General features: G+C 52.4%; 1 protein-coding gene across 1 annotated transcript in view; it reads left to right on the top strand.

Moving 5' to 3' along the window:
* Window positions 1-499: 499 nt before the first annotated feature.
* The window catches only part of NUP160 (nucleoporin 160), a 54,896-nt gene continuing 35,040 nt past the window's right edge, over window positions 500-20,355 (top strand). Inside the window, exons 1-9 of the mRNA XM_055143252.1 lie at window positions 500-632; window positions 917-1,022; window positions 5,482-5,692; window positions 7,015-7,237; window positions 9,340-9,418; window positions 10,359-10,473; window positions 12,368-12,526; window positions 18,286-18,363; window positions 18,609-18,706. Of these exons, the coding sequence (XP_054999227.1) occupies window positions 533-632; window positions 917-1,022; window positions 5,482-5,692; window positions 7,015-7,237; window positions 9,340-9,418; window positions 10,359-10,473; window positions 12,368-12,526; window positions 18,286-18,363; window positions 18,609-18,706 (1,169 nt within the window). The 5' untranslated portion in view covers window positions 500-532. The remainder of the gene's footprint in view (window positions 633-916; window positions 1,023-5,481; window positions 5,693-7,014; window positions 7,238-9,339; window positions 9,419-10,358; window positions 10,474-12,367; window positions 12,527-18,285; window positions 18,364-18,608; window positions 18,707-20,355) is intronic.

Here is a 20,355-nt window from a genome sequence, read left to right as displayed (position 1 = left end):
CCGCCGCTTGCAACACCGCTGTGGAAGGAGGCTGGACCGTTTGCAACGCAAAAACAAACCCCAACCCCAAAGGGCTCTGCACGCTCTGCCCATTCTCGGACCTCGCGACCCGCCGCCCACACCCCATCGAAGCCGGGGCAGGTGCGCGCAAAGCTCGCGCCCGGCAGGGGGCGCCCCTGCGCCCGGCCCCGCCGCCGCCCGCGCCCGCGCTTTCAAAAAGGACACAAACCCGGCCCCGCCCCACGCCCCGAGGCCGCCAAAAACCAGGGCACCGCCCCCCTCCGCAGCCCGGACGCCTCCTAGACGGCCGAGCTACGGCTCCTCAGGAAGAGGGGCGACCCCTCGGTGCCCCTATGTCGCACCCCCCACGCCTCATCCAACGCGCAGCCCCCGGTGCGCCCCCCTCCTCGCCCGGTCCAGGCGCCCAGAGTCTCCCGGCGCGCGGGGCCCCGCCCCCCGGAAGTGACGCGCGTGCCGGCGCCGCCCGCGTCCCGTCGTGCCTTGCGGCGGCGGCGGCGGCGGCGGCGCGAAGATGGCGGCGGCGGGAGCCCTGGAACGGAGCTTCGTGGAGCTGAGCGGCGCCGAGCGCGAGAGGCCCCGGCGCTTCCGGGAGCTCACCGTGTGCGGCAGTGGTAGGGAAGCAGCCCCCCGGCTTGCGCGGGCTTGGTCCTTCCCGAGCCGCCTCCTCGCCCCCTCGGTCCCCGCCCCCGTCCCCCTCCCCGCCCCCGGCGCATCCTGGGGTGGGGGGGAAAAGTGTCCCAGGCCCGGAGGCCGCGGGATCCCCCCGGGGGGCTGCCCCTCCTCCCCCCCCCCCGGCCCGGCGCGCGCTGTCAGCCCGGGAGCCCCCGTCCTGCCGTCCGCACCCACACCCCCCGGCCCACGTGCGCAGGCTGAGCGCCCGCCCGTGTCTTGGCAGGGCCCGCGAGCGCGCCGGGCGGGAAGCACAGCGAGAGCGCGGGCGGCTTCTGCTACTCGGAGAGCGGCCAGCTCTTCTCCGTCACCAGGAACAGGTTCATTCACTGGTGAGTGCCGCGGGGGGCGCCTCGGGAGGGGGGGGCGCAGGGCGGGGCGGGTCGCGCCCGCCGCACACCCCCCAGGTGACCGTTGTCTTAGGCGGTCAGGACAGCGGGTGGGATGGGTGGGGGGCGGAGAGGGCGTCTTCTACTTGGATCTGAACCTTAGGAGCGGTGCTGCCCAGGCAGAGTAGGAAGCCGAGGAAATGTCGCGGAGGGCGGGATATCATGTATCCCTGTCACTGTATCACTGTCAACCCGTTGTTCTTGGATTTGGGCCAGCGGGCGCCAGTAACGTCCCCGTCGCGTGCTAGTATAGCCCGATGGCGTGTTGGGGGCTCTTTCAGGGTCAGGGGAATGAGGACCTTCGTTCGTTGTTACGGTTTTTGGCATATCCAGTACGCCATGGGTAGCTTGCCCGGCTCTGTCATGCAGGCGATGGATACTCTTAGGTAGCTTGTGGGGCTCTCCGAGAGGTAGAGGCTTTTACAGATGTTCCCAGTCTACCGGATGTAAGCTTTTGGTCGCCTGGCATGTTGTAAGGATCTGCACACTGACAAACACGCACCTTTCTGCGTCTCTGGGCAGCACTTGGGACATCTGCGGCCTCAGGTTGATCTCCCTGAGATTGATGGAGTGTGCCTGGAGGTTATTGAGCTGCTGGCAGAGTAGGACCTTATCTCAGAGGGTCTGTGCCAGGTCCACCCGGTGGTTGGCTGGCAGCACCCCACAGTGGATGAGCCACTAGGCGCACTGGCCGCTGCGGTTTCTCTGTTCCCCACCGATGCCATCCTGTCCGAATCTTGCAAAACAGCTGGCGATGTCCATCAGGAATCAGGTGTAGCGTTCCATGCCTGGCGTGCTGAGCCGCACATTGTCTAAGGCAAGATGGTGAGCCAGGCTCGGGAGAGCACGAGGGGTTCAGGTGGCCTCGGCACCATCTTGCCTCCAATCAAATATGTTGTAATTATGAAAAATGAGTAGGGAGTATGTTATGGTATGTCGCGTGGCCATTTTTGCAGTCGTGCGGTTTAGGAGTATGTCCACTCATATGTGAAGCTCGGCCTGAGCGTGTGGAAAGTGGCCTGGAGCGTGGCGGCAGTTGGGTTGTGGATGTCGGCTGCTGGGACTGGGTCCCTTGGGGCGGGGAGGGCTCTCATCCGCCCCCCTCTGGTGCGCCCCGAGTGAAAACAGCCTGGTGTGGAGTCCAGTGGCAGATATAAACCCAGAAAACCACCTGTCAACGTGAACCCGTTTTGTGTTTTCTTGTTTTTGTTTGGAGGAGGGTGCCATTGGGGCTACACCCTGCTGTTGCTCGGGGGCTACTCCTGGCTCATTGCTCAGGGATCACTCCTGCTTGGGGGAGTGTATGCAGTGCTGGGGATCCAACTGGGGTTGACTGGCATGCAAGGCAAGCACCTCAACCCCTGTGCTGTCTCTCAGGCCCCACAGTCACCATTTCCATCATGCCTCTTGTGATGTCATTTTAAGAAGGAAAAGGGTAGAGGTCTAGAAAGACCTAAGAGTGCCTTGGTGTTGGGGCTGTGAGCAGCTAATGGGCAGACCCTGTGGTGTTAGCGGGAGGACAGAGGAGGCCTTTGCATTTCACCTGAGGCCGGAAAGCTGAGAGGTTAGCCTGGCGCGGTGGGTTGGGGATGAAGGCAGTTCGGCAAGCAGAGCCCCACTTTCCAAAGCCCAGGACTGAAAGAACTGGGTGGGTTTGAGGCTTGAACTGCAGGCCCTTGCAGCTTAAGTGCAGTGCGTGATGTCAACGTAGTGTGAGAGCTGCCAGGACAGGGAAAGGTCAGCAAGACTTAGAGCACGGGCACTCGGGCCGCTTTAAAGGTTTTTGAGGGCTGGAACAATAAATAGGACAGCGGGTAGGGCGTTTGCCTTGCACACAGCTGACCTGGGTTCAATCCCCACCACCCCAAGGGTCCCCTGAGCCTATTAGGAGTAAGCCTTGAGCATTGCCGATTTGATCCCAAAACAAAAAAAAGTTTTGACGCTGATCTTAGGTACAGTAAAAACCCACTAAAGGGTTTTCAAGGGTTGCTAGCATGACTCAAATTGCAGCCTTCAGAAATCAGTCTGCTTTAGTAGACACAAGGGCCAGGAATACTGCTCCATAGTTGGAAGCCTGTCTCAAGAGCTAGGGGAGAAGGCGATGGAATATAGGTCACTAAGTCATTGATGGTTGGAAGAATCGATCGGGATGGGAAATGTGTGCTGAAAGTAGAGAAAGAACCAAACGCGATAGCCTCTCCGTATCTGTATTGCAAACCATAATGCTCAAAAGTAGAGAGAGCATAAGGGGGGAAATTGTCTGCCGTAGAGGCAGGGGGAGGGTTGGAGGGGGGGTATACTGGGGACATTGGTGGTAGAGAGTGTGCACTGGTGGAGGGATGGGTGTTTAATCATTGTGTGACTGAAACTCAAACATGAAAGTTTTGTAACTATCTTACGGTGATACAATTAAAAAAAATTAGTCTGCTTTGTGGAAAATAGATTTGGGCAGACGGGTCTAGTACAGAAGAACAGTTTGCTTTTGTGAGATGCTGGTGGTTCGTTTGTGGGCATGGCTAGAGAAGGGGAAGGAGTTTAATTCAGGCTACACTGAGTGAGTCAACTTGGTGTCTCTTGATGAGCACCATTGTGGGGCTGGAGCCCAGTGAGGGCAGTGGAAGGCGTAAGGACACTGCTCGTGTCCAGAGTCACTGGCTCCAGACTGGGCGGAGAGGCTGCCCTTTACTGGCACGTTGCAGATGGGCTTGGGGTCCATGTGAATGATGCTTTTCTTTCGCTTTATTTTTATTTCTCCTGCCCAGCAGTTCTTCATGGTGGTACATGGGCTGTAGGCTCACATGATTGCAATGGGGGTGGGGTGATCACGTGTGGGGACGAAGTTTGCTGCTGAGGGGTCAAACTCAGCCTCGTATCCTCTTTCCACCAAGCTATGCCTGTGACTCCACGAATAGTTTTTGTACCCACTGAATCTGAAGTACCTTTAGCAGCTCTTTGAAAGTGTTAGGTAAGCCCTGGAATGTACAGGGGTGAGTCTGGGAGAGAGAATGTGTTAGAGGTGCATGTCCTGTTTCTTTAAGAACATTTTGAGGGGCCGGGAACATGGTTCAAGTGTGAGAGTATATGCCCAGCATGTATAAGGCTCGGAATTTGATCCCCGGTAGCCCCCCTCCCCCCCCTGCAGGGCTGCAGCAGTGAAACATTTTTGAAGATCTACTGTGTTGCGTTCAATGTTTAGGTAATATTTAGCAGGCCACAAAGCAGACAAAGTATCTAAGGAGGGAGACAATAACCACAGAGCTGGGAGATTGGACTGTTGGGAGGGCCCATGAGTCTTGGGTTCAGGCTCTGGCATCACGTGATCCCCGGAGCATTGAAAGGCTCCAGCACCGCAGGGCCTTGGCAGGAGAGTGTGTCACCCGAGCAGTCCACAGAAGAGGGAGCAGGAGGCATGGTCAGGGAGGCGGAATGCTAAGAGTCAAGGGAGACGGACTGAAGAGTCCAGTGAGATTGGTTGTATTGACCTTGGAAAGAGGACAGGTTGAAGAGTAAGAGGTAGAAGTAGGTGAAGGAATAGGGGAGCACGTGATAGGAATGGGTGCAGAAAGGCCGAGGAGTATGTTTGAAGACCCTTGAAGGTGCCATGGGTGCAGGAAGAATGCTACATAAAGAGATTGACCATGAATTGGCTTGATTGGGGGGAAGGATGTGAGAAATAGGGAACTGAGGCCACGGGACTGCGGGGCATTCTCCAGCAAAGTGCTGTTTGTGTTTCTAAGCTAATCACGTGACGTTTCGGGGGAAAGATCCCCTTCTCCCTTGAACAAGAAGAAGGAAAGCTAAGCGGAAATAGCATTGCTTTCCATCCATGCAGAGGTAATCTTGGAGTCTTGTCCACACAACTAATGGGTGGGGAAGGGTGTACGTTTTCATTGTCGTGGACTTTGACTACATTAAATATCCTAAGTAGATGCACTGAACGGCAGAGCCTGGCAAGCTACCTGTGGCGTACTCCATATGCCAAAACCAGTAACAACGACAGTCCTCATTTGCTTGATCCTGAAAGAGCCCCCAATACGCCATCAGGTTACACTAGCACGCGGCAGGGACAAATGGAGATATTATTGGCGCCCGCTCAAGCCAATCAGTGAACAAAGGGATGACAGTGATACAGTGAAATAGATGCACTGCCAAGATTGGGGATGCTTTCACTTAAAAGAGAACCCCACAGAAGACTTAAATCTTCCATCATGCTTTTCTGGAAGTCTGCATGCTATAACGGTTTAGCGTATGCCAAAGTTGGTCTGAAGTATTCACCCCCAGTTCTAGTTTTCCAGTGGACAGAGGTCTCGTGAAAATTTTAATTCTTGTTTTGAGTATTTCAGTTCAAAGGCCAGAAAGAAAGTAATGCAACTCTAATAATGTATCTCTTTTTAACAAACAGGAAGGTCTCTGGAGAGTCTGTGGAGCTGGTCGAAGAGTCCCTCGACTTGAACTTGTTGAATAATGCCGTTCGCCTTAAATTCCAAAACTGCAGCGTCTTGCCCAGCGGGGTGCACATCTCCGAGACGCAAAATCACGTGATAATCTTGATCGTGACCAACCAGACAGTGCACAGGCTCCTCCTGCCGCACCCGTCCCGGATGTACAGGAGTGTAAGTGCGCTGAGCGTCACAGTCTAGTGCCCAGAGAGGGGTGGCCGGTGGAGAGGTGGTTCTGGGGCAGAGTGTGTTGGGGGTGATGGCCACAGAGTCATGGCTGGCTGATGCAGACACCCTGGGTGAGCATTTGTTTGGGGTGTTCCTCAGCTATTCGTGGTGCCGTGTTTGTGGGACCGCACAGTGCTGGGCCTGGAACCCGGGCTTCCCTCGCATGTGGCCTGCCCTCAGTCCTCTTGAGCCAATTCTTCAGCACTTCTGAGTTAGCTTTGTGGTTGGTTTTGGGGCTCCCCTGCTCGTGGTGCTTAGGGCTTACTCCCAGTCGTGTTCAGGCCAGGGATCATACGCAGTGCTAGGGATCAAACCTGGCTTGGTCATATGCGAGGCGAGTACCGTGTTCCCTGTGCTCTCTCCAGCCTCATTGTTAACCCAGCAGTGCTTGGGGGTGACTCCTGACTTTGCACTCCAGAATTACTTCTGGCGATCCTTGAGCGCAGAGCCAGAAGTCAGCTCTGAGCCCAGCTGGGTGTGGCTTCCCCAGTCGCCTACCCCCCACCTTAAAAAAAGAATTTCTCCGGCAGTGCTCGGGAGACATACTGGATGCTGGAGATTGAACCCACATCAGCTGTGTGCAAAACAATCCCCCAGCCATTGTACTGTCTGTCCAGCCCATGGAGTTACTGTTTTGAATGATCACGCACATGTTCTCATTGTTACAATAACTAGGGTCAGACATACCCCAGGCTGTGTCACTCGCATCCTCTTTGGTTATGGAATCACTGTGTGTGTGTAGTGGCAGTGCTGGTACTTGGGATGCTAACGCGGGTTGCTTTGCTGTTCATACGCATGGTTGCCCGGGGTCACACTTGCAGGCACAGCCTGAATTAGCTGTGGCACCAGGGATCACAGAGGGGAGTTGCCAGGCACAGAGAGCTGGGCTGTCAGGGCGCAGCCGTGCAAAGTGTGGACTCTGTGTTCTGAACCACCAAGCCCGGAACCCCCCCACCCACCACTCCCACCTCCCACAAAGCTTTTCTTTTTGAGCTTGGCAACTTTGAAAAGTTTTGTGGCAATTGAGAGGAACTGGGCAAAATTCATTGTGATTTTTTTTTTTTTCTTTTTGGGTCACACCCGGCGACGCACAGGGTTATTCCTGGCTCTGCACTCAAGAATTACTCCTGGCAGTGCTCAGGGGACCTACCATATGGGATGCTGGGAATCAACCCAAGTGTGCAAGGCAAATGCTCTACCCACTGTGCTATTGCCCCAAAATTCATTGTGATTTTGATAATTTTTCATTTTTTTCCTTATGGCCCCAGGAATTGTTAACTGAGAATCAAATGCAGTCAGTGTTCACTGATATTGGGAAAGTTGACTTCTCGGATCCTTGCAACTACCAGCTTATTCCAGCCGTTCCTGGACTCGCCCCTAATGCTGCCGCCTCGGCCGCCTGGCTTAGCAGTGACGGCGAGGCTCTGTTTGCTCTGCCGTCAGCTTCCGGCGGGATCTTTGTTCTAAAACTGCCTTCTTATGACGTACCTGGTAAGAGTGGACACCGAGCATGGTTTACCTGCTTTCAAACAGGGAGTGCTGGTGTTGAGATCCAACTGAAAGTCCAGTTCTGTTATTCTGCATGGCCGCGACTCCCTCCCCCACCTGAGAGATCTAAGGTTCTTAAGATCACATCTCCTCCTCCTTTCTTCCCAGGCAGGGAGCTTGTGCAGTGAGTGAGCTCCTTGGCGTGTTGGGGCACAGACCGGGGGGCAGACTATAATATGGACAAGTTGTCTGGTCGCCAGCTCAGGCAGAGGCTCTGTAACACAAATTCCTTCAGATTGGGACATGAGCTGCAGCAATAGCTGCGGGTCACCACCGTCTCTGGCCTGTGTTGTGTTAACTTCCTAGATACCTATCTTGACTGCAGAGACTTACCGGGTAGGAGCCAGAGCGATCATACAGTGGGGAGGGGGTTTGCAAGGGCATGCATGTGGCTGACCCAGGTTCAGTCCCCAGCACCTATATTATAGTACCCTGAGCATCACTGGGTGTGACTCAAAAATTAAAAATTAAAAAAATTTTAAAAAAGGAAAGAAGCTTCTCAGGCAGACCAGTTTGTTTAAAAGTTTGTGGGCAAGTCGGATCGTGTTCTTCTGCTGCTCTGAGCTTGGACGAACCCCGAGACCCCACATTGGCTTACAGAAGTTCCCCCACTGCCTCTCCCACTTCGGCTTCTCTTTCCTGTCCCAGACCCCCTTCCCACACTGCCACATGCCTGTTGGAGTTCTTGGAACATACCGGGCACACCTACCTCAGGGCTTTTGCCTGGGGCTGGCCCATCACCAGTTTGGCTCCTTCTCTTATTTATTTAGGACTTTTCTCGGCACCCTTCCTGACCACCGTTTTCAGAATCATGCACACGTGACATTTTCTGCCTCCTTTATGTATATTTTGATTCACTCGCTACTGTTCTGCTCAGTTAAGTAAACTGGGTTTCTCCTCTTCTCTGGACTATAAGGCCTGTGAGAATGTCACAGGCTTCCCACTGCTGTATCCTGGGCCTCTTAAGTGTGCCTTTTGTTCTTTGAGGGGCTTTTAGGTTTTGAGTTTTTGCGGGTATATGTGCATTATTTGGGCCACACCTGGCCATGCTCAGGACTTACTCCTGGCACTGCACTCTGGGATCACTCCTCATACGGCTTGGTGGCGGGGACCACATGGGTGCTGGGGATCCTGCCCGGGTTGGCCGTGTGGAAGGCAGGTGCCCTGCCCCTTGTCCTGCCTACCAGGACTTGGGGGACCAAGTGCGGGGTTCAGTCCAGTGATTCCCGCCTGCTGAGCCTGCACGCCAGCCCTTTAAGCTACCTCCCCAGCCCAAGAATGAGGTGGGTCCGTGGGGGTTGCTCAGCAGGCTGCGGTCATGCTCCACATGCAGGATGTCCAGGCGCAGGCCCCAGCTCCAGTACCACAGGGTCACCACCACAAGCAACGGCCAAGCACGGCTGGGTCTGCCCCCCGCCCCAACCCCTTGCCAAAAGATTCTTCCAAGCACCAGTGTGGTGGGTTACTGGTAGCTTATCTAATGGAGTGTGGGCATGGGTGACACCTGGGTGTGCTCAGGGATCATTCCTGGCTGTCTGGACCATATGCAAGGCCCCGGATTTAATCCAGGTTGGCCGCTTGCGAAGCAAGCACTTACCCTCTCTCTGCTCACTCTCCTGCCCGTGGGTTACTGTTTGCAAATGCAAGTGTTTCTCTTAGAATCTAAATCTGATAGTTTTATTGACCCAGTAACATTTCAGAACATTTTAGTTATGTGATCTATGTGGAGAGGTAACCCTCAAATTTGGTTTGGTTTGGGGTCACACCTGGTGATGCTCAGGAATTATCCCTGACTCTGCACTCATGAATCACTCCTGGTGGTGCTTGGGGGATCATATAGGTGTCAGGGATTGAACCCTGGTCTGCCATGTGCAAAGCAATCATCTACCCGCTGTACTCTCTCTCAAATTTCCTTGCTGTGCTATAGAAACAGGCGGGTAACTGGCCCTTGGAGCCTTGTTGGTAGCTCTCGCCTTCCCGCTTTTCTCGGGTTTGCTCCCTGTCCTGGGGATTCTGCAATGTCATTGGTGTCTTCAATCTTGCAGGGGTGGTGTCGGTGGTGGAACTGAAGCAGAGTTCCGTGATGCAGCGATTGCTCATCGGCTGGATGCCAACAGCTATCAGGTGAGTTGTGTCCAGCAGGTGAAAAGTCAGAGGCCTGAGGATTTTGCCTGTCTGCACAGTTCTGCCTGCTAGTGCTTCCCACATCTGACCCCAAGGTGCCTGCACGACACCGTTTAGGGTCTGACGCCTCTCCTGCAGAAGCGCCTTTGGCAGCAGACCCTCGCTCAGTGTCCAGGCCACACTGCCCTGTCTGGTTTACCAGACCCAGTTTTACACCATATTTGAAGTAGAAAATTCTTGAAGGCCACTTAAGGACAGCAGCCCAGTCTCCCCAACCACCCCCAGGAAGTTGCCTTTTTTTCTTTTTTCTTTTTGGGTCACACCTGGCGATGCACAGGGGTTACTCTTGGCTCTGCACTCAGGAATGGCAGTGCTCAGGGGACCATATGGGATGCTGGGAATCAAACCCGGGTCAGCCGCGTGCAAGGCAAACACCCTATCTGCTATGCTATCACTCCAGCTCCAGGAAGTTGCCTTTTATCGTCACTCTTGAGTTTTTCTTTTTCGGTTTTAAAATACAGTTTTTGGCACTAAAGCATTAGTATAATGGGTAGGGCACTTACTTTGCATGCAGCTGACCTGGATTTAGTCCCTGGCATCTCATATGGTCCCCCATGCACTGCTGGGAATAATTCTTAAGTGCAGAGCCAGGAGTAACCCCTGAGCATTGCTGGGTGGGCCAAAAGAAAATGAAGTATCATTTGTTTGGGGTCGGTGCAATGGTACAGCAGGTTGGGCACTTGTCTTGCATGCAGCCTACTTGGGTTTGGTCCCCGGCACCTCATAGGGTCCCTGAGTCCTGTCAGGATGATCCTGAGCACAGCCCAGTATAACCCAAGAAGAAATGTGTTTGTCATTTCATCTTATCTCTTAAATTGCAAAGTCTAACAGTCAGCTGGTGGCAGTAGGAGCACTCTCAGTCTTGGCCTTCCATTTTTAGGGGTGACCAGGGCCCGTCAGATCGTCCTCTCAGCCTTGCTGTGCATTGTATGGAGCGTGATGCCTTCATCTTTGCACTGTGCCAGGATCACAAGCTGCGAATGTGGTCTTACAAGGTAAGCACTGCGTTAGAATTACTGCGAATTCAAACAGGGCTGCAGGGGCTGGATTACATAGTTTAGCAGGTAGAGCACTTACCTTGCATATGGCTGACCCACGTTGGATTCTTGTACGTCAGTATGGTTCCCCCACGTTCACCAGGAGTGGTTCCTGAGTGCAGAGCTAGAAGTCAGCCTGAGCATCTCTGGGTGTGGCCCAGAAGCCAAGAGAAAAAAATAAACTAAAAAATGGGGCTACAAATTGTCAGGAACTACTATCAGTCTTGCTGCTTTAGTTGAAGATGACCATGTCACTATGGAGAATTATGGGCAGTTTTCACATTTAGATAGTTCAGCTTGATTTTCATTAATTCCTCTCCTTATTCAGATTTTATGAAAATTAAGACTTATAGAAAGATCTACATATATAAGATAGGGCTGGGGAGAGCACGGCTGGACAGAATGTGTGCTTGGTGTCCCTAAGAACTACCAGGTGGGGCCCAAGAACCAAAAATAAGGAAATAGAATGCAGAGCACTCACTTTGCTTAAGAGAAACGCTTTTTTAAAAGAATTTTTTTTTTTTTTTTTTTTTTTTTTTTGCTTTTTTGGGTCACACCCAGCGATGCACAGGGGTTACTCCTGGCTCTGCACTCAGGAATTATCCCTGGCAGTGCTCAGGGGACCATATGGGATGCTGGGAATTGAACCCGGTTCGGCTGCGTGCAAGGCAAACGCCTTACCCGCTGTGCTATTGCTCCAGCCCCTAAAAGAATTTTTTTGATTTAATAGATTTTTTTATTTAGAGCCGTGATTTACTCCATTATTGATTGTTGAGTTTCAGCATGTAGTAATCCAGCACCATTCTCACCACCAGTGTCGTCTTCCCTCCAGCAGTGATCCCAGGTGCCACCTTAACAGGCCCATTTCCAAGTTTGGTGGCTGTAGTTTGGATCTCCTATTCTCAGTGTTGTTGCGTTTGTGCTTTGGACACATAGCTTTGCCACTCCCCCACATTGCGGATATACCCGAGGCCCCTAACCCCTGACCTTCACCCGTTAAGTCCCTTCTCAGCTTCTTCCCTTGCTCAATTTCATTTCCTCTTCATCCTTCTCCCTGGGGTCAAGGGTGATCTTGGCATCTCTCCTCCCAATTTCATTCAACCCGGTATATTCTAGTTCCATCCAGGTGGCAGCAAATTGCATCATTTTATTGTGAGGAAAAAATGTTACTAAAATGCAAGTTGGTTAGGGCTGGAGAGATTGCTCATGAGTTTGCGCATATGCCTTACAAGCATCAGGTCGGGGTCCCTGGAGCACTTCCAGGAGCAGCCACCCAAGCCCTGCCAAAAGTGACCTAAAGATCCCCTCCTCCAAAAATTTTTAACAATGCCAGTTGGCTAAATAGTTTCCAAGGTTCCCAGATAGGCCTGAGAGTGTGACTTAGTGGTAGAAGCTCATGTTTCCCACGCATGCCTTAGGTTCAATCCCCAGCATCCACAGCAGTGGTAAAGAGACCCACAGACAAAACAGTCCTGATGCTAGACTAAAGAGCTAGTTTCTCATGATCCTTCTAAATCCTGTAGGTGAAACTGGGGCCATTTTGCAGCATGTAAGGGCTGCCTTGCACATCGCTGACCCTTTTTCTATCCCCAGCATCCCATATGGTCCTCCACCCCCTGCTAGGAGTAGTTCCTGAGTGCAGAGTGTGGAGTAAGCCCTGAGCACCACTAGCTAGGCATGGCCTTCCACTCCGCACCCCCCACAAAAACAACCTGTTGGAGAGGGGTGGGGGGCAAAAAGCGTTTAGCAGATAAACTAGGTAGAGTGCCGGGCACCATCCTTTAAAGCCTGAGGGGACGTTTTACTAACCTGACTATTCTGTGACACCTGGCTAATCCTTTTCTCCGAGTAGGATCAAATGTGCCTCATGGTAGCTGACATGCTGGAGTTTGTCCCTGTAAATAAAGACCTTCGGCTCACCGCTGGGACAGGACACAAATTACGACTTGCGTATTCCTCTTCCATGGGACTCTGTCTGGGGGTGTACCTGCACGCACCCAACCGCGGCCAGGTAGGAACAGGGTGCACTGCGGGTCTTATGCGGGTGCGGATATGGAGAGAGTCTCTGGAGACTGAGTGCATGTAAGCTCATCATGTAAGCCGAGCAGTTTCACACGTTACCTGTAGATATGCTCTGGCTTTTTGGCTGGGGGAGGGGCCATGCAATGCCCAGGGCTCCTGCATGCAAAACATGTGCTCCAGCCCTCTGAGCTGTCCCTCCTGTCCCACATATGGAAGTATATTAGTGTAGTAACATATATTAATATGTTGGTGTAATTTGGTTTGGGCTGCAGCACGGTGGTAGAGCGTTTGCCTTGCATGCAGCCGACCCAGGTTTGATTCCTTCGCCCCTCTTGGAGAGCCCGGCAAGGCTACCTCACCCGCACAGCAGAGCCTGGCAAGCTACCCGTGGTGTATTCAATATGCAAAAACAGTAACAAGTCTCACAGTGGAGATGTTACTGGTGTCCGGTCGAGCATATCGATGAGCAGCCGGATGACAGTGATAACAGTGAATTTGGTTTGGTTTGGGCTTGGGGGGTCACTCCAGGCCATTTTTGAAGACCATTTGGTATTGAAAGTGGAGTCCAGGCCTTCTGACTACTGAGCCATCAGTCCTTTGAGTTCTGTCTCTTTCTATCCCTTTCTATCCCCCTTTTTTTTTTTAAAAAAAAAACCTTTTTCCTTTTTCCTCCTTGTGATGCCCCGGGATCACACAGTTGGTGGTGGTGATTCCTGGGAGTCATATACTTCTTTTTTTTTTTTTTTTTTTTTGCTTTTTGGGTCCCACCTGGCGATGCTCAGGGGTTACTCCTGGCTCTGCACTCAGGAATTACTCCTGGCGGTGCTCAGGGGACCATATGGGATGCTGGGATTTGAACCCGGGTTGGCCGCGTGCGAGGCACACGCCCTACCCGCTGTGCTATCGCTCTAGCCCCATGCTATCGTTCCAGCCCCACATATACTTCTTATAGTACCAGGAACTGCTTGCAGTACTTCCAGAGTAAAATTTAGTGATGTGGGGTGGTTTAATTCATGGGTTCCGACATGTGAGGGATATGTCCTCCCGCTGAGCCATAATGCCCCCCCACTCCCAAAACCTGATAGGTCACTTTTTTCTCTCTTTTTTATTTTTTTTGGGGGGGGATTCCAAAGAATTTAATGGTGAGAGTCAGGGAAGTGTGGGGCTGAGGGTCTGCTTTCATGCCTCGAGTGGGGAGGAGCTGGTGTCAGCAGGCGGTTTCTGGGGGGACCCTGGCTCCCCATGAGGATGGTGAAGGGGGAGGGGTGGCTCCCCTGGAGGGAGGGGGCTTGTCCTGAAGCATTCACTGTCAACCCCTTTTCACGAGTCGTCCTCTCCACGTAGGCAGGGCACAAAGCAGCTCAGGGCTCTCACGAGACAGCCTGGGCGCCCTCTGGGTGCCTGTCCCCTTTGGACTAAGCACCGGGGCCTCCTGATCTTCCAACGGAAGTTTAGGAAAAGTCGGCGGCGGTGGCCAGCCTGAGTGTGCTGGGTGTCCACTGCTTGGGGAGACTGGCTGAGGGTCTGAGGCTCCGGAGGCTGCTCGCAGTTGATGGGCCTGGCCTCTGAGTGGCAGGGAGAGGACAGACGTGGAGCGGGGAGGGCACCCACGGAAGGGGCCGTGGTCTGGGAGGTCTCTGCAGCCATGGCCATGGACGTGCCCGGCTCCCCGCTCCTGACCTGCTGCTTCCGTCCCTGTGAGACACCGGGCTCCTTCTCCGTTTCCGCTCCAGCACTGTGTGGGGCCACCGCTGGCCTCCCGGGGCGAGCAGAGGGGACAGTGCACTGCGGGGGAGCACACGCTGGCTTGCCTGGACGGGCCGCAGGGGCGGCAGTGCCTGGACGGGCCGCAGGGGCAGCAGTGCCTGGACGGGCCACAGGGGCGGCAGTGTCTGGACGGGTCGTCAGGAACATGGACGGTGGGATAGAGCCGGAGAGAGCAGCACGGTAGGGAGGAGACGGGATGGCCTTGTTCCTGCAGACCCTGCAGGATGGGCTGATGCACAGCAGGTGGTCCCAACGCAGGTCGTTCTGGTATGCCTCCAAAGGGTTGCTGAGGGCAGGGAAGGGAAGAGATTGCGGAGAACGGGCAACAACATAAAAGTATAGCACCTCAAGCACCCCCAGAAAGAGGGCCGTGGGATCACTAGTGCTCAGCTGTGAGCCTAAGCGCAATGAAGTCTCAGACCGGGGTGTCATCAGAACGATCATCAGAACGATCATAGTCCATATACTGGATTCGATCATCCTGACCACAAGCTGCCTATGGCAACTGAGCCGTGAGCGCGTGGCTCTGCCTTATATAGGGCCGCCTGCATCACAAAGGGGGAAGAGTCCAATAGGGTTCCAGAGGGGTGCGAAGCCATGTGTCCACCATCCCCTCCCCCACCCTTCCTACCCATTTGGCCTACCCTTCCTGGACCCTTTCTCTGGGTCCCTCTGCTCTGAACGCCTTCCTATTTTCCAACCCCCACCCCCCGCCTTCATCCCACCATGTGCTTTATCCCCAGGAAGGGTCTTGCTTGTTCTCTCTGGAACCCTGCTCTTCCCTGGGTCCTCTTGACTCTCTGGGGATAACTTTGACTTTGCTCTTGACAACTCATTTCTTTCTTTTTTTTTTTTTTAATTTTATTGAATCACCATGTGGAGGGTTACATAGTTCTCAGGATTATGTCAGTTATACAATACTCAAACATCCTTCCCTTCACCAGTGCCCCTATTCCATCACCAACCACCCCAGTATACCTCCCGCCCCCTCCCGCCCCCCCAGTCCCCACCCTTGTAAGTGATAAGTTTCACTTCGTTTACGCTTTATCTTGGTTACATTCTATGTTTCAGCACATAACTCGCTATTATTGCTGGGGTTTCCCCCAAAAAAGAAAAAGACAGTCCTACTGTCAAGGAAGCATTTGGTAGTTCTCCATTGCTGAGAATGTAGAGATACTAAGTCCCGCTGTTTGTTACATAACTTTTCTATTTTTTCCCCCCCTCGTCCCGTGCCACCGAATTCACGCCTGTTTAGTAATCACCACGCTGCCTAAGGGGGAAAAAAAAACCAAAAAGATGGTTATTTCCCATCATCAGCCGTCGTGGGACTCTGGTTTAGTTGATAGTCTGGTAGAATGTCTGCAAGCAGTTTCTGGAACCAAAAGTAGTGCGCAGGTGCGCAGGTATCGGCCCCGGCTTGAGATTCCACCTGCGTCGCGCTGTTCCATGTACATAATAATTTATTCCCTTGTATCCCATTCCCACGCCACCAGGTCCGTGTCAACTTAATGGACATCATACTATGGTTAACGCCACGCCTCGTTTCTTCCCGAGAAAGAAGGATATTTCTTCTCAGCCGGCAATGGGGATATGGCTTAGTTCAATCTAGAGAGATGGCTACCACTTTGATTGCCTTCAATATTTCAACAAAAGACTTAATATTCTTGTTAGGATTTCCCACCAAAGTCCGACCCATTAAAAAGGAACCATTTCATATTGCTGATGATTAAATGATATTAGGTCGCGCGGCCACGGCAGCGGCCGCGCGGTTTTGGGTTTCTATATAAAGTCCAGGGAAAGTACAGGCAGAAATTACACGTCACTACAAACTTTTACCCTTTTTTGGTCCCCCCAAAGTCCAACCCGTTACTAAGGAACCATTTCATATTGCTGATGATTAGATGACAGTGGCCGCACGGTTTTGGGTTTCTGTATAAAGTCCAGGGAAAATTCTGCCTGAAATTCTATCGCTACAATCTTTTACCCTTTTATGGTGCTCATAAGAAGGGAAAACCTAGAGGAATACCAGGCCCCCGCAGGAGCAGCCTGGCGGAAACGCTCAGTTCACATACTGCAAGTTTTTCAGTGGGCTGCTGGTGTCCAAAGTAGCTCTTTTGGCCTCCTCGGTCATACTGGAGCGGCAGGCCCGGCGAGTGGGAAGCCCACGTGGCTGCTCTGTCCTTAAGTGTCCGCGGTGGGCGGAGACCGGTACTTCCCCACCCCGCGATGTCCCGCAAGCTGCGCCGTGCATTTGGGTCCGTGTCTCCATTTTGTGCTCAGAGAAGTGGGGTGGAGGCTGTGCTGTGCCCAGGAGGGGTTGGGAGAGAGAGAGAGATTTAAAAAAAAAGGGGACGCCGGGCCCCCGCAGGGGCAGTCTGGCGGAAACGCTCAGTTCACATACTGCAAGTTTTTCAGTGGGCTGCTCTCTCTCTCTTTTTTTTTTTTGCTTTGGTTTTTGTTTTGGGGCCACATCAGGTGATGCCCAGGGGTTGCTTCTGGCTCTGCACTAAGGAATCAGCCTGGTGGTGCTCAGGGGACCATATGGATGCCAGGACTAGAACCTGGGTCAGCCGCATGCACGGCTAGTACCCTACCCACTGTGCTATCACTCTGGCACCCCCAACAGGGAATTTTCTCCACCAAATTATGTGTTTAAAATATTACCCAAGATTGGGGCTGGAGTTATAGCCCAGCGGGTAGGGCATTTGCCTTGCATGCGGCCGACCTGGGTTTGATTCCCAGCATCCTATATGGTCCCCCAGCACCGCCAGGAGTCAGTCCAGAGTGCAGAGTCAAGAGTAACCCCTATGCATTGCCAGGTGTGACCAAAAAAGAAAAAAAAAATCCAAAAAAAAAAAAAAACGGGCTAAGGGCTAGAGCAATAGTACAGCAGATAGGGCATTTGCCATGCACGCAGCCTATCTGGGTTCGATTCCTAGCATCCCATATGGTCCCCTGAGCGCCCCACCAGGAGTGCTTCCTGAGTAAAAAAGCCAGGAGTAACCCCTGTGCATTGCTGGGTATGACCCAAAAAGTGAAAAGGAAAAAAGAAAACAAGCTAGACAATCAGTCCAGCAGGTAGGGCACTTGCCTTGTATGTGATCAACCCAGGATTGAGCCCTTTCTGTTTGAGAAACTGCCCTACTTTGTCATTTTACATGCATGCCAGTAGTGTATGAAGATTCGAATTTCTCCACATCCTTGCCAATGTTTAGTTATTTGGGGCCTGATTATTTGGTGAGCAGCCGTTCCTACTGGAGAGAGATGGTGTCTCACTGGGAAAGGGGTGGTAAGGTACATAGTTTCAGTTTTGCCAGATGGAAAAAAGTTTTGGAGATTGGTTGCAAGGCAAAATTAATTATACATGTATATTTTTTGTCTCATTTTGGGGGCAGATCTGTCTGTTCTCAGGTTGTACTCGTAGCTTGGTACTCAGGAATCTTTCCTGCGGATGCTGGGGGTAACGTGAGGTACCAGAGATCAAACCCAGGACATGGTGCAGGCAAGACGTGTGTTTCAGCCCTCTGAGCTGTCTCCTTGGCCCAGTGTACTTAACGCTTCTACTGTACACTTTAGAATGGCTGACGTGACCGATATGCTATGCATTCTTTACTGCTGTGAAAATTGGGGGTAGGGGCTGGAGCAATAGCACAGCAGGTAGGCATTTGCCTTGCACACGGCCGACCCAGGTTTGATTCCCAGCATCTCAATATGGTCCCCTGAGCACCGCCAAGAGTAATCCCTGTGCATCGCTGGGTGTGAACCAAAAAAGAAAAAAAAATGGGGGCTGGAGTTAAGGATTATTCGCCTTGCATGCATAAAACTGATTTCCAGCACCATGGATGGCTCCCTGAGCACAGAGCCTGGAGTAAGTCCCAAGCATTCTGGGTGTGGCCCCATCCCCCTACCACCAAAAAGCAAATTGGGTTCTGAATGTCTACTGACCATCTCGTGATAAATTCTCGATTTGTGTTTGAACAGTTCTGCGTTTTCCAATTGGCGGGCGCTGAGAATAACCGCTACAGTCTAGATCACATTTCCTCCCTCTTCACTTCTCAGGTAAGTCAGAATCCTCCTTTGCCTTTAATACGGGTACAGGAGAAAAGGACTTGGTGACCAAGTTGGAAGGGAATTGAAATCCTAGACTATTTGGCGATGGAAGCAAACAGCATTTTCTATGGGTTTTCATGGGTGCATGGACTTCCCTCCTGATACAGATTGATCTAGCCACAACCTTCACCCCGTTGTTTCTGTCTTGTTTTAACTTTTCCTTTTTGTTTTTGTTTTGGCACATTTCCTCCTAGGAGACACTGATTGACTTTGCCTTAAACACTACAGATATCTGGGCCCTGTGGCACGATGCTGAGAACCACACGGTTGTGAAATACATCAACTTTGAACAGTACGGTCCCTTCCCTGTCTTCCCGCTATCCCCGCAGGAGAGGGGAGCCAGGCGCCTGGCTTGTTGTTGCCCACTAACAGAAATGCCTCCTATCGCATTTTGTGGTCTTTTTAATCTTCCGCTTTCAGGGTAAAGTGAGGATTCTTGGGGGTGGGATGAAGTAGGGTTTCTTTACTTATTGGGAGAAATAGCACTGATTTCAAGGAACTTGACTTCTAAGCAAAAGCTATTCCTGAGTCCCCCAACTTCCAAAAGGTGTCATGGTCCCTTTTTCCCTAGTGTCTCGTTGTAAGATGAGAAATAAATCAGTCTTCTCAAGAGTTTTTTAGATGGGAAACTCGGCCCGGAGAGATAGAACAGCAGGCAGATCGTTTTGACTTGCAAGAAGCCGTTCCCAGTGCCCATTATGGGCCTCCGGACACAGAACACTGCTGGGCGTGATCCCCAGGCACAGGCTGGACTATGCTCTGAGCACCAGTGTGGCCCAAGAAACAGTAGTAAAAACAAACCAAAAAAAGCAGGAGACTGGGGCTGGAGAAAGAGTACAGGAGGTAAGGCCTTGCATCTGGCCAACCCCAGTTCAATCCCTGGCACTGAACATGGTCCCCTGAGCACCCCCAGGGGTCGGTCACACCAGAGCACAGAGCCAGCAATAGTGTGGCCAAACCTCACCCTCGTGAATAAAATTAAAAAGTAAAGATCAGGGGCTGGAGTGATAGCACAGCAGGTAGGGCATTTGCCTTGCACTCGGGCGACCCGGGCTTGACTCCCAGCATCCCATATGGTTCCCTGTGCACCACCAGGAGTAATTCCTGAGTAAAGAGCCAGGAATAACCCTTGTGCATCGCCAGGTGTCACCAAAATAGCAAAAAAACAAAAAAAGTAAATATCAGTTTTTAGTCAAACACTTGTGTGACCCCCTGAAATACCTGTGAAGGATTCCCTGGAACCTCAAACTAAACATACTAAACATTAGGGATCCCTTATAATTTTATATTCTGGGATGGAATTCTGGAAATGTCCTCAGAATCCCCCATAGCCACACTTCAATATTGGAGTGTCAGAGCTGGAGTGGTGGCACAGCGGGTAGGGCGTTTGCCTTGCACCAGGCTGACCCGGGTTCGATTCCCAGCATCCCATATGGTCCCCTGAGCACTGCCAGGGGTAATTCCTGAGTGCAGAGCCAGGAGTGACCCTTGTGCATCGCCGGATGTGACCCAAAAAAAGTTAGCTCTTAGTGATAGGGTTGTGGTCTGGTTTTTCTGCAGGGGATGGGCCGGGGGAAGGAGGGGTTAGTGTTCAGGGCTTACTCCTGACTCTGCACTTAGGGGTCACTCCTGGCAGTATTTGGGGGACCATATGTGATGCCAGGAATCAGTCCTATGTCAGCTGCTGCCTGCAAGGCCAGCGCCCTACCTGCTGTCCTGATACTCCAGCCCCTGGGCTTAAATCTCTCATTTTCAGGATGGGGCCCATTAACACTACTAAGAGCTCTTCTAGGGAGCCACCAGTTACTAAGCGTCAGAGGGGTGTTTTTGTTAGAACGATGATGTAGTTACAGAGATTCAGCGGTGAGGCCCTCCCCGCCGGTGCTGGCAGCAGCGTAAGCTTTGTTCTGTTCTCTGTCATTTTGATGTGAACTGATGTCT

The sequence above is a fragment of the Sorex araneus genome, chromosome 6, assembly GCF_027595985.1.
Source record: "Sorex araneus isolate mSorAra2 chromosome 6, mSorAra2.pri, whole genome shotgun sequence".
NCBI classification, from domain to species: domain Eukaryota; kingdom Metazoa; phylum Chordata; class Mammalia; order Eulipotyphla; family Soricidae; genus Sorex; species Sorex araneus.
This window is presented reverse-complemented; position numbering and strand designations above follow the sequence as displayed.